The 14,495-nt window shown below is 47.1% G+C and overlaps 1 protein-coding gene across 1 annotated transcript in view; it reads left to right on the forward strand.

The window, feature by feature from the left end:
• The window catches only part of LOC149365397 (carbonic anhydrase 1-like), a 95,338-nt gene that overhangs the window by 59,119 nt on the left and 21,724 nt on the right, over window positions 1–14,495 (forward strand). Inside the window, exons 3-4 of the mRNA XM_089568604.1 lie at window positions 12,236–12,295; window positions 13,476–13,562. Coding sequence (XP_089424730.1) covers window positions 12,236–12,295; window positions 13,476–13,562 — 147 coding nt within the window. The remainder of the gene's footprint in view (window positions 1–12,235; window positions 12,296–13,475; window positions 13,563–14,495) is intronic.

The following is a 14,495-nucleotide window of genomic DNA, read 5'->3' on the forward strand; positions in this document are numbered from 1 at the left end:
CAAATTTGTTTCTAACAAAATCGATGCTACCTCTCTGCCTATCTCGGCAACAAAGACGCGTTTATTGCTGCGCTAACTTCACCGAACAAAACTCCTTCCACGTAATGCACGTCTGCCACGGTGGGCAGGTTGCCAGCTGCTGCCCATTGTAGCAGGCGGGCCAACCGCCAGAAGCAGGCATCATACAAACACAAAACGGTAAAATGCGCGGAATAGGAGCAGTACTAAAAGTACTGCTCCCGTCACAAGCACTGAATGCATTAGTGTTCTACGAGATCAACGATCATTCTACGAGCGTCTAAATTTATCTCCACTCGTACAAACGAAATAAGGCGCATTAGCGGAGGTATTATGTTCCGTGCGTGCAGGGTTCTAGCTCACCCGATACCGAAACGGTGTGGTGGTATGGCGTATCATATGGTTTAATGTCCCAACGAGACATGGGCTATGAAGTGCGCCGTTGGTTTGGGCTCAGGATTAATTCAGCCCATCTGGGATTCTTTAACCAGCACTGACATCGCGCTGTAGCCGGGCGCCTACCCTTTCGCTTCTATCGAAACGCGGCCGCCGCGGCCGGGATAGAACCCGCGTCTTCGGGCTCAGTGGCCTAGAGCATTGACTTGGGAGCTATCGCGGCATGGCCGAGGCTGAAGCAACGGAGAATTTTTTTCTAGTGTTGTCCCGAACGAGAAACACGTTTCATTTGCAACGAGGCCGCGACGTCGTAATATAGACAAGTAATCAGGCTGGCTAATGAGCAGCGGTCTTGATCATAATTACTGCTACCCCGCTAGTCGAAGCTGGCCTGTTGAATCATAATACAGCAGGAGAACATTGAGCGCTCGGGACGTACAAATACGAGCAGTGGTGAAGGGAGCAATCACTTAGAATTTCAATTCGTTAGCATTCTAAGCCCCATTGTGAGCACCTACCGATGTCAGCGTGTGTAATGTGTACATGGAAGAGCCGCCTCCATCCTGCCATGGCTGCCAGGCGGCAAAGTTTAGAGAACATCCCCCTCTCCACTTTGAGGGGAGGTGAGGGAAAGGCTGGTAGATGACTGCTGTGGAGCGAACACCCGCCATCGCTCCCACCGCCTCACCCCCCCCCCCCCCCTCCCTGAAAAAGAAAGGTGATCAAAGAAGGGACTTTGCAAAATGGATGACTAAGAATGACTCAGCAAAAACTAAATGAGTAAGAAATGCTGAGAAAGGCCGAAAATGATGACGAATGGCTACAAAAATCAAAGAATGCCTAAAATTAAAATGACTATAAAGAAGAATCAACCTCTAGCCGCAGTCAAATGCCTAGACGGTGTGAACTGTTGCGACATCTAAATTAAATAGCTACAACCATAACTTAGTCTCCTTCCTGCCTCATGGCATTCCTCTGGAAGTTCACATAAACGTCACTTTGGCTATAAAGCTGTATGGCCGAAAAAAAAAAAGCTACAGCATTCCGCCAAATAGGCAAAGTCCGCCCAGAAGTTTCGCAGCTGCACAAATCGATAGATAGGGTATAAATGCTTATAAATCTACCGCATTGTTAACGCGTAAGGCAATTAGGCTACCGTTAAATGGTATTTGTACTTCTGCTTCGAACTTTAAGAATGCATTAAATAACAATGCTTCGAGGGAAATCATAGTAGAAACTGCGATACCAAAATTATGGAGGCGTTTAGTCACCTTAGGAGTCGAGTTTCGGAGATTAGATTTAACCTTTGCCGCAGCTTCTATTGCAGTTCTTGTGTGTGATTGGCCTGTGATTGGCGGGCCCCGGTTTCTCCTGACTTGAACTGTTATGCTCCTATGTTGCTATCAGAAAAAACTACGTTTTCTCACATTCATAATCTCCATGAAGTGGAAATGTTGTTCCTCGGCGGTCATGTACCGGCGCCGCACGGCAGAAAGAAGCAGAAGTAGCGGAAGGGCATGTAATTAGAGCAAACACGACCCGCTTCCCATACAAACAGTATCCTTTAAGGCAAATGCGCCGCCCTTGGTGATTGAAATCGAAGCATTGGGGGAACGGGATCATCAGTTTCTCTGCTTCGAGGCGATGCGTCAATATCGCGGTGCTTCCCGAAGCTGCCGTTTGCTTACACAGAGTTGTGGGTCTTTGCTTCAAATTCCTGCTTTTTTATTATCGTTATCTGTGTGCCCGAAGCCATGAGCAGTGTTTGCCACCGCATTTATCAGCAGACCCGAAAACGTAAACAAGAGTTTGCAGCGTTACTTGGTGCAGTCTGTTCGGCGCTGGAGACTCGCTCAGCAGACGGTGTGGTTTCCCGGTTGATGATTCAGCTCATATTGCTACGGATGCTGGGAGGACGTCGAAGTGTTTTGGAAACGAAGACGACGCTGAGGTGCGCGCCGATCCCCCTGTGTGCGTATGCGCCATTCTACGAGGTGAACAACAGCAACAACAACGACTGTCCCAAGCCGTCGATCCTTTGCCTAGCAGATTGCCTAGCAGTTTACCGTGACAGTATAATTAAACGTTACTTTGTTAACGACCAGCATAGTGAGTATTTGAACTGTGTCGGCAGGCTTGCGCAACACTCGTTAGGCTGGAGCCTGAAATGCAGTATTCACTGACCACTAAAAAAAGTTACGACAAACACTTATCTCAGGGCTCACCAATAGGTCTAGTTGTCAGATAGCACTGTGAGTGATAGCATCAGCTTTACTTCCCCATAGTAGACACCACGTCTGCGCAGACTTCCTCTCTTGGAAGCACCATCCATAGGGGCCCATTCTTGTTAGAAATAAAGAAATTGTCCTTCAAACGCAGGATATAGCACGCTCGAGGTGTAGTGTCTGCAGGGAAATGAGAAGTTCTCCGCAGCCCTGCCCATCGGAGTTTTTTTATAGCAGATGTGTTACTTTTGCTCAAAAATTTGTTTACGCAGAACTCTAAAGATCTGTATTACTTGAGCGCGGTGATTCATCTATTAGCTATTTTAGTACAAGCAAACACGGTATGCTGCTGACACCTCGCGCAACAGCAGCTATCACAGGCTGCGTCGGACGGCCGGCAGAGTGCAGGTACCTCCTGATTCTGATTCCTACATCTTCCGTAAAGGGTGTTATTTTAGAGAACTGATAATGGCAAAAAAACATCTAATACGCTTCGTACACGTCATTATACAAGAAACTAAGAGAATAAAAGACAATCACGACAGTATATTTATTGGAACTATGTAAGTGTATATATTATGTAGAGGAAACAATATATCAGGGAATCTCTTTTTTTGTTCTTCCATTTGAAATATTGACGTGATTGTCCATCAAAACTCTATTGGTGCTCAGGCTGCTTCTCAACGATGCTGTTGGATTTCCCACGTAAACACTTACTGGGAAGAAGAAAACAAACACCATCGACGGGCAAGCTCGAGGAGTTGCTTGGCTGCACTGGATAAGACGCGGTGCATCGTGATGAAAAGCAGTGTAAATATAAAAATCTGATCACTGGTGACATGATCGCTAAGCTTTTCTGCGCTTCTCCGTCGACTAGAAGCCTGAACATCATCACGGTTCTAATCGACGATTACGTCAGCATTTTAAATGCTATCGCAAGAAAACTTGACACGCATCACCTATAAGTTTTGTACAGTAGAATTCCTAATTATCCGCGAATTCTCAGAAAATCAGTTGAGTTTCCCTTCAACGTGCAGTGTCACCTCTGAACAAGGTCCGTTTGGAATTTCACTCAAAATGAAATTTGATGGTCATTGTCGGAATAGAACCGGGAAACCTATGCTGAGCATAGCAACTTGACCACTGTGTTGGGTGTTTTGTGTCATATATTGTTTGTAAAGCATTACTATGGGAACGTTTTCTTCTTTAAATGGAAGCAGCATTCATCATGACCGTTCTGTGCTACAGCGACGGCGCTTTTATGCGCTGCATGCGATGACGTCTGCGAAACCGCAAAGCGACGAAGTAAGAAAGCGTGGGTCCTAAAGCGGACGCAAAATACAGTTTAATTATTTCTTGTTATTTGAGGATTAACACATAATTCCAGCATTACTTGTTTAAATGCCCATCTTTCTGCTTTGTGTTGCCTATAATGATTCCCGAAATGCTGCCCTATTTTTTCAAATAATCAGCAGGGGCCTCGATAGAAGTCTGTAGCACAAAGGCATCACTATAGCATCGTTTTCAAACATATTGGGATGTAGTGTTTTTTGTTTTTTATTCCTACGGTAAACGGTTTGTTACGTCGTAATAGAAATTTTCTGACTTTCACTACCGTTGAATGCGAACATTGTTTCGTCGCGCCGAGAACGGGCCCTTTTGAAAGTGTACCGCTGTTTTGGTGCAGGCGGGCCGTGTAGTAGATGCCAACGTAAGTTAGGGAGGCACCCCAGTAAATCGATCGCTATCCCCTGTTCTCCTAGGAGGAGGTCCAGTAATCTAAAAACATCTATAGCATAAGCTCTCAATATCCGGTCTAAGCCTTGTCATCTGCCCTTCTCTCTCTCCCTCCCCGCCCCGAGATTGCAAAGCCCTGCAAGGTGTGGCACACGCCTCGCTGCCAAGTTTCATCAGCTCTAATTATTTTAATATTAGTCACTTCGTCCCCCTAACGCCTGCCTTTTTCTTCTTAGCTGCCTCCAATTTTAAATGTAGGAAATCTACCAGGCCGCTCAACCGGAGCTATTTATGCGTTGCAGTTAAACAAGAAATGTCTCCCTGGTGTATTTTTTTTTTTAATTTGATGCGAAAAAGTTTGATCCAACGACCACTGCAGTATACTTCCTGGCTTCGGACATTATTATGCTGCATTCCCCAGATTTTCTCAAAGTTGATAATCATACAATAGGTGTCAAAAAACAAAAAAAAAATAAGGAAAACTAAAAAATAAGTGCTCGCTGTGCGTGCAACATAGTGCATGACTGAGGGAAAGTATGTAGCTGACTCCATCTTTTTAATCAATTCCCAAAGTCACCCCGGCGTCAGCAGCGAGGCAGAATCCAGGGAAGAACTAGACAAACTTGGCTGCGCTCCAATAAGAAAAACCGGGCGCACAGTTCCTGGAAACCATAAGAAAAAGAAGGGGGGGGGGGGGGGGGGGGTAGGGACGGTCAGAAATGACATTATGCGCAATGAGGCATCCCATGCCGCTTTTTCCATTTTCTAGGACATTCGCCTCAATGGCGCGTTTCCATTTAGACCCAAGTTTCTCCCAAAAAAAGACTCTACCACAAGAAGGCAATTTCAGGATAACTTCGCTATAAATGTAGTTCACGTCGAACAACGAAAAGCTATTACTTTTCCTCAATCGGAGCTTTGATCGCATGAGGACACGTTTAGCCATCCATGATCGAGTAACGTACAGTGTACACAGGGCGCGGGTTGTGTGAAAGGAATTGCTGATGCATAATCCTTTTTTAACTTCACTTGCGCCTAAAATACTCGTTTGAAACGCTTTAAAAAATACTGCGTTTCGATTTCAGTATTTCCTTTCCCAGGATTGTACCAGCTTTCCGGCAGCGAACTTTTGCTGTTTGCTAAGTTATCCCCACATCCGTTATTACACTCAATTTCAACTTCTCTTTATATTTTTGATCAACTACGTCATTCTAATGAGGGCCATTAACAACAGAAAACGGGCACAAGTTGCCCGTCATGCTAAAGCGTGCCATTCGAATTATTGGTAACATGTCATACCTACATCCTACAGCTGATTTATTCAAAAAACTAAATATTATTCACATCGACTCAATGTATGGTTTGAGGTTATGCAAATGTTACAGGTTAAACGTCATAAAGAACATCACAACCCTGGCTGAACTAGCCGTGTTAGCTGAGTGTGTGGTCAGAAACGTTGTTTCGGACCACACAGTTTGCCATAATTAGTTCGACATTTGTTAACTTCTCAGGATTCAGGTTGGCGTTTGTGGTTTGAAACGTCGTTTCAAACCACACACGAGAACCTTAATCCTGGAAGGTTAACAAATGTCGCTCTATACGGAAAACATATGCTAAAACTCTTTTTGCCTACTACCATAAATCAGCTCTTAAGAGACATCGATGTTGCGAGATTGTCCGTGAAAAAATTGCGCGATATCTGTATTTAGATACGCCTGCGTTTTCTACTTGTACTTATTTTGTTAACTGGCCATGCTTGTTCCGTCCATGACTTCTTTCTTACTTTGTGAATACTATATTAAGTATTTCAAGTTTTGCTATTTTTCTTCTTCTTTTCTCTGTATACCTTGCGCTTACGTGTAAATTATATACGCGGTGTCATCTTCCATTACTCAATTTTTGCATATTTTTTATTGACGTATGTATGTTGCGCAGTGTAGCAATGGATGCACTGGCCTAGTCGAGCCTTTTCGGCTTTTTGCCTGTGCACCAAACAACACCTGATGTCGAATAAAGATAATCATGATCTGTACTAATAAAAAAACGTCATGCGACATCGCCACCGAGCTCCACGTTCATCACGACCCCCAGAGAAACAAGGCCGTTCTACTTTTCCTTCGTAGCTGTAAGAACATCTGAGCATCTAATTTATTACGGAGCCCTCGTGAAATTGTAGAAGGAGCGCGAACAGGCGAGCCGTGTTTCCAAAACAAGCACGGAAAAAGTCTTGCTGCCGTAGTTCGGGGTCATCTTGCACTGTGTTTCGGACATACAAAACATCGAAATCCCAAAGGGTCAAACACGTGTGCTCCTTAGAATAGCTTTCAATCAATCCGCGAAGAATGCTGGGAAACGAGGATAGCGCATATCCTCTTCCTTGGGAACGGCCTGCTTCCCGTCTCCAATTATTTGGGCCGACTCTCCGTCCGTTCGTTACGATAAAATCTGGAACCAATGTATCTGTACAATTTGCTTATTGGCAACGCAGAAATAAGAAATGAGATGATTTTCACCAAAGAAGACGCCATAGATTACTGCTGAATATTTGTATATGTATTCGTTATATGCATTAAAAGACACTAAGGTTTTAAGGGCCTGAGGCAGTTGCCAACGTACCAAAAAAATCAGTGGTATTCCTAGAAGCGAAGATGAAGAGGAAGCATATAAAAGAAGACGGGCGCGTGTTTCGTGCCCGACCTTGATCGAGCAACTCTGGCCAATCACCGCCGTGGGTATGTGCCATCGCTACAGAGGCAACACCACCGCCAGCAGGGCGCACTTGAGGACACCAGAAGGCGTTCGAAGCTCGTTCAGTTCGGTCACGGATTCCTCGACTTCGCAGCATGGCCCCATTGCTGACGTCCTTCGAGGATCCCCTGTCATGGCCGCCTACTCCACGGCTGCGGTGAGCGTCTTAGTCGTCACAAATACGACTTGGTCGTATCTGCGGCCGATGACTGGGAAGACACGATACCTGGACGCAGTAACCAGACCGCCCACCTACGTCCGCAGGTTTCTAGCAGGTTTCTTGTCTTCGCTTTGCGTTCGGATCTCTCCGGGCTGCCTGCGGGCATACAAAGGGCAGCTCTGAGCTAATCAGGCTTTCATAAGCGAACCGAAGCGGTGGATTTGGACAAACTGACATCCGCGGTGGCTTAGTGGTCTCAGTGCTCGGCCACTGTCCCGAAAGACGCGTGGTCGATCCAGGTCGCGGCGGTCGCATTTTGATGGGGGCGAAGTGCTAGAGACCCGTGTACGGTACGCTGGCCGCGCAGGTGGTCGAAATTATCCGGAGCCCTCCACTACGACGTCCCTCATAGCCTGAGTCGCTATGGGGCGTTAAAACCCCATAAATCGTAAAACCTCTTTCTTTTTATTGCGAAAGCAATACTGCTCGCAGTTTGAGCCCTTCAGCGTCATCCCGGCGGTGTAACCACGTTTGACCTTTAGCATGACCTCCGCTGTGACGTCAAGCCAGACGGAGAGAGACAAAGCCCCAACTCGTCTCCTCGCGGTCGTCCCAGCGTAACCACGGTGCGGCGAGCAGCAGCTGCGCGCCGCTGCCGCGAGGAGGCGCTCGCTGTGATAACGTCATGCCAGACGGAGAGAGACAGAGCCCCAACTCGTCTCGTCGCGGTCGTCCCGGCGTAACCCCGCTGTGCGTTTCAGCCAGGCCATGTCGTCCGACATGCACAAGGCAAGGCTGCAACGATTCGCTCAAGATAGGAAACGACGGCGGGGTGAAGAAACGGGTGAAGTTGCTTTCGCAATTTCCGGGCTTAACCAAGCTGAGCCTCTGCCAATTTTTTTTTCTTTCACTCCCACCTTCATCTCTTCTCCCGCGGCACGGTTATGATGTCTACCCAGAAGTGAGACGGTTACGGCGCCGTTCATTTCCTGATAACCAGTCATTGAAAAAAACCGAGAAACCGAGGACGGAATGTCACATGGCACGATTGAGGCCCATAGCTATCAAAAATATATGATATCAGAAGTGCCGCAATTCGACATGAACACAAGGAGACAGACTAGGTCAAGCGCTGCTTGCAACTGATTCTGCATGCTTTTTATACATGTCCTCAAGGCTAGAATGACAGCATCTGCAACGATATACGTTAAAGGTTACTAGGGCATACTAAGGAACGCACTGTCTTTTCATGATAATTGCATGGACTGTGAACTGACGCAGTTAATTCCGAGTGATGGTATTTTTTGTGTTTCAGTGTTCACCCAGTGACGCGCCGCAGGCTTAAAAACGGGACACAGTCACGGCATTCTTTTTTGCAGCTAATGGCCAGAAAACCAGCGGTCGAAATTATCACATTGTGCTCGGGCAGCTTGTCGCAGCGCCCAATTCGTTCCATATACCTCTTGCGACAAGACGGCGGGAAGCGATGGAGTAGGGCGCAGCCCCTTTACTTCTCATAGGATGATTCCTTCCGGATTTGCCTATTCCAACTTCTGTATAGTTCTGCAGTGTGCTTCTTTTGCATTGAATTAACCTAATTACCTTCCTCGTGTTTTGACTCTCATGTAAAGCTCTTTATTTCCTAGTCCTGGTTTCCTGCATGCCTTCTGATTAGTATCTAGTTCTTTTCCTCCACTGTGAGTCAACGCTATTTCTATATAAGTACAGTAGAGCCCAGTTATAACGAACATGACGGTGGCGCGTACTGCGTTCATGGTATCCGAGGTTCGCAGCAAGTGGGCTTTTGCTCCCACAGCCAGAAATACCAAGTCCGATGAAATTGGCGTTTGTTTCTTAGAAAGGGCCTTCAATTATGCGCGTCGGCTTCTTCGAAGGAGGCCATATCACGACGCTTTCCAATCTCTGCAGAGGGATTATAAGTATGTTTCTCGCCGAGGCCAGGCAACAAGCTAATTCAAAAACACGGTTTAACTAATCGCGGTTAAAGGTTTCAGGGCAACCGGTGGCAGGCCATCAGATTCTTGGCAGTCGGGCAGTGCTCCTACTTCGCGCGCAAAAAAAGAAGCCATTATACGCGAAGTGCAGTACGAGCACTGAGCGACTGCCAAGAATCTTAAGACGATGCCAACCTGCCACCGGTTGCCCTGAAAGCTTTAACCGCTATTAGTTAAAGTAATCAGCGATTCCGGCGTCTTGATCGTCACTGCTTCCTGCAGGCTTATTACATGATACATTTTCCATCAGCTTTATCCTAACCTACACGAGGACAGACGAAAAGCAAGGGCCGAGCAGATAGAAAGGAGGCTAGGCCGATCAGAGAACACAGTCTATACGGACGCCTCCATGTACGTACATGCAGGGAAGCGCTTAGCCACTACGGTGGTAGTTAATAGCACAGGAGACATGGCCACATGCGCCTCAGTGGAGGTCGTGGGCATAACGGAGGCCGAGGAAATTGCCGTCGCGCTGGCGGTAGCAGAAGGCTATAGGAAAGGCCGATCCCTAAACATCTTAACAGACTCGAAAGACACGTGTAAAAACTATACGAATGGCAGAATTAGCGGCATGGCCCTCAGGATAATCAGTGGGGCAGCAGCCTCTGCTGAGAAGACACCCATACAACACATAATCTGGGTCCCAGGCCACGCAGGCGTAGCGGGGAACGAAAGAGCAGACAGCCTAGCTCGAGGGCTTACATACCGAGCAGGCATGTCAGATGTTCTGGAGCTTCAGCTACTAGCATGCGAGGGGGGATACACAGAGACATTACAACTATACAGAGGGACTAGATTCAAGTACCCACCACCACACAAAGCCCTCACGAGGGAGGAAGCAGTCGGCTGGCGTAGGCTACAAACAAACTCCTTCCCCAACTTGTACATCTATAACAAGATGTCACCAACACAATACAGAGCAAACTGCCCCTGGTGCGGCGACACACCCACACTATACCACATCACATGGGAGTGCGAACGAAATAAAGCATTCCACCAACACGAATTCCCGAGTGCGGAGCAATGGGAGAGCCGGCTCACCAGCAGCGAGCTCGCGGCCCAAAGGGCCTTAGTGCGGCACGCTACTGATGCAGCGCGACTCAGTGGAGCCCTGGACTAGGGGCCCAACCTTGCTGAAGAGAAGCCTCAAGTCGCCGGCGCCACGAAAGACGACGGAGGCTTCGAATCCGCGAATCTCTTAAAAGATCTAAATAAAAGTTTTCTACTACTACTATCAAATGCGCTCTCATTGCTCACGACACGCTGTCGCTTTCTCGTGCCTTCATAAAACAAGCGCTGAATACCATACACATTTTTTACTTTTTTAGCGCGAAAGCACTACTTCACACGGTCAAACCCAACCACGATGTTGGTGTGAAGCTTGACCTTGAGGGTGACTTTGAGGACCAACCTGCAGAAATGGAATAAATATTGGCGCGAATGGGTTTCGAAATTGCGGCGGTGAGAACAGATCAGCTTCACTGGCCAGTGCCCCAGAGCTCTGTGCTATCGCCGCAGTCGATCACGCCTCACCGTCATCTGCAACGCACTCTCGTGATGATGATGACGACGTCCTCAGGCTTAATGGCACATACCCACGGCGGGGGATTGGCCAGGGTGGAAGGGATTGACGACTCTTGTGCAGTGCACAGAAAATCGTCTTCATCAGCTTCCATCAGCTGTTAAAAAATAGCTTAATTCTTTTTGAACGCGATAACATTAAAGTTCCCGTTCTCCAGAAAATTTTGGAGGCGACTCTTAAGCTCCGCCTTAAGGATATGACGCGATAGCATAATGGGTTAAATATCGGTTGGGGACCTCGAGATCCTTGCACAGCCAAGGATGGCTGCTGAGGTCGCCAACACTTTTTAAAGCTTTTACCATAAGTCTCTTTTAAAATTCTGTCTTATATTTTTACTACGTCGCACGAATTAACTTTTTAGGCCCTTTACACCGCCGTTCACTTAGACTTTAGTATAACAGCTATTTAAAAGAATTTTCCATACCCTGAGCTTGGCGCATGATAGCCTTAGTTGCTTATGCGCCACTAAACCTAACTCAACTCAACTCAACTCATAATGGGTTAAATCCCATTTATCCAGAAAGTCATTCTCTACTTTACATTCCTAAATCCTTGGGAATCCTCATACACCTCCTGGCCGAGTGGTGCAGCGCTTAAACGATGCGCCACTACCCTGCGATGGCATCTGCTTCCAGCGGTGGGCCTTGTGGGCCCACGCCGGTCTCCCGAGCGACCAATCATTAATTTAACAGACTCCTGTTGTAGTGGGCAGTTTGCTCACTATCCGGTGGGCAAGTTGTGATGACACCTCATGGTCAGGCGACCTAGGTGGACCACCTGCCAGAGCCACGCTCGGGACTTTTCTCACAGCTCCGACAACGCCAACCACGTATTTACTGCGTGGGGCAGCCTTTAACGGTATCGCATTAACATCCCTGTCGCTGTAAACAACCGCAGCGCATTCGACACCGTCTTGCACGAAGCGATAGTACAATCCGCGGAGCACAACGGTATCTGCGGTCGTCCAACCAACTTCGTCAGCTCCATCCTAGGGGATCGCACCATTCCAGTTCGGGTAGATGGTAGTATTGAACAAGCGTACCTAAGCGCAATAAGGTCCCGGAGGGCTCCGTTCTCCTTCCGCTCCTGTCCAACTTGCTGGCTGAACTCGCCAACAGACTAGATGAGATTCCTGACCTAGGTCTATTCTGATGACGTCACCCTGTGGTCCCACTCACGGCCTACGTACGACATAAGAACAACGGACGCAGTAGGCAGCGCAGGCGCAGCAAGGCGCCTAGCGACTCAACTGCATAGTCGAGTCGCTAGGCGCCTTTAGACTGCGGTGTTTGCGTTGCTTACCGACAGAAAATGTTTATTTTCTATGAAAATTTATGCATTGCCTTTTTTTCAGCAAAACCTCCTCAAGTTTACTCTTCATTGTTCGGACAACGTGTGTCATTGACGCTGCCTGGTAAGTATTCCAGCAGGTGTCAACTTCAAATATGTCGAGTCACTTTGGGCATTTCAAGGGCGGTTTTCCATTTTTTTCTTACCGGAGAAAATAATTTCTTGATGGAAAAAGCGTTTTTCAAACTCCCCCATATCAAAGCATAAAACATTCATGAAAGCGATATGTTATCGGAGAAATAATTTCGACACTAGGGGCACCCATGCTGCTGTTATCGTATCTCTTCAGAGAGCCTTGAATCCATAGGTATACCTCTCGCAGCTCAAACTGAACTAAAGCGAGCTGGATTTAAAGCTGAAACTTCTTCCAATTTACCACGCTATGTCAGCTCCACTGGAGACAGTCCCATTTTAACGCTACTATTCAGCGCGCGTTAAGCGCACTCGTCTGAGCTAAGGGAACCCCTGGTTGAAGACAAATTCCTAGCGCAAACCTAAAATTCGTACATCTTGTTGCGTTCTCGAATATTTTCCGGAGCAGCAGAGTTTACTGTAAATCTGCTGTATCCCATTATAGCTGCCCGCTGGGCAACTCCCTGCATCCGAGTCCGCCGCCTGGATGGACAACAGGATCACGGCATGCTCAAGTTACGTGATCATTCTTTTGTAACCTCTTTGTATCGCGAGTGTTGAGCGTGCGGGGGGGATTCACCCCCTCCGTCGCCACCATGTCAGTTCTTTCCAGTACAGGGAGCACCGTAAGTAGACGCCCTGTGCACTGAAAGCGCCCTCTGTGATATCAACCTGAAATGAACTAACTCGTTTCTCTCCTGCGCGCGCTGCGTCGCTGCTGCTGTCCCCTCCCCATTGGCAACTTACGAGGCTTGACCTCAGAGGACGCTTCCTCTAAAGTTAACAAAAAAAAAACATGCGATGGCTGAACGTTTAGGTTTTTTAACTCGTAAGAGCTGATTTCAAAACAAGCCTGTCATTTTTCTTTGGCTCGAAATCTGCTTTTACCGAGTTAAGTCGCAAAGGCAGAACAATTCCATTCGTTATACTTTGTTCCATACCTTCTGAATTAGACACAACGGCGAGTACGCTATAGGTATAAGACTGGTCGCGGTCTGTCTTTTATTTAATTTAATGTGGTTTTGTCTCTATGGTACGGTGTAGGCGAAGCTTATAACGCCTTCGACGGCACGCATGCTAAAGCGGATCCACTGTATTCGCCTCTTACACAGTGCAAACTGGCGAGGAAGAGGAGACGGAGTACCCATACGTGGGATCCACTTCCGGCTTCTGTACGGATGACTGGCAGTACAGTGAAGGTAATATTCTAGTGTGGTTTCAATACCGAGAGTCCAAACTTAAGCTTTCTGCATTTCTAAAGCGACACCTATGAGTAAAATAGGAAAGCTGCTTTCGCATGTAAGATACGTAACTAGGTGGAGTCAAAGTAAGCGTTGTTATCGTAGTTTTCATAGATATCGTAGACATTTCTCTAATTTGGTAAAAAGATTTATTTTAATGGACTGTTCAAATACTTCGCCTCCAGCCGCCGTGGTGGCTCAGTGGCTATGGCGCTCGGCTGCTGACCCGAAAGACGCGGGCTCGATCCCAGCCGTGGCGGTCGAATTTCGATAGAGGTGAAATTCTAGAGCCCCTTGTACTGAGATGTCAGCGCACGTTAAAGAACCGGATTCGAGGGCATTTATGAGGTATATTTGATGTAGATTCCATATCGGGGATGCATATTCTAGTTTCGGTCTGATTAGCGATTGGTAAGCCAGGAGTTTAACTTGGCGGGGAGCGTGACGTAAGTGGCGTTTCAAAAAGCCTAGTGTTTTATTCGCGGATGATGTTACATTAGAAATATGTGTACGCCAAGATAAATCATAGGATAGCGTGACTCCTAAGTACTTAAATGAGTTAACTGCTTATATTGGGATTTGCACTATATTGTACGAAAAAATAAATGGTTTAGTGCGACGGGTGAAGGATACAATCTTGCATTTCTGAGGGTTAAGTGTCATTATCCACAGGTCGCTCCATTTCTGAACGTTAGTTAGGTCAGTCTGGAGGGCTTCTTGGTCCGTAGAGTTAATAATGGTACGATAAATGACGCAATCATCTGCGAACATGCGAATGTGACATGATACGTGGAGGGGCAAGTCATTAATGTAGATTAAGACTAATAACGGCCCGAGCACTGATCCTTGGGGGACGCCTGAGGTTACTGGAATGTAATCAGAAAATTCATT

This window comes from Amblyomma mixtum, chromosome 1 (genome assembly GCF_055824585.1).
Source record: "Amblyomma mixtum isolate Tamu chromosome 1, ASM5582458v1, whole genome shotgun sequence".
Taxonomy (NCBI): Eukaryota; Metazoa; Arthropoda; class Arachnida; order Ixodida; family Ixodidae; genus Amblyomma; species Amblyomma mixtum.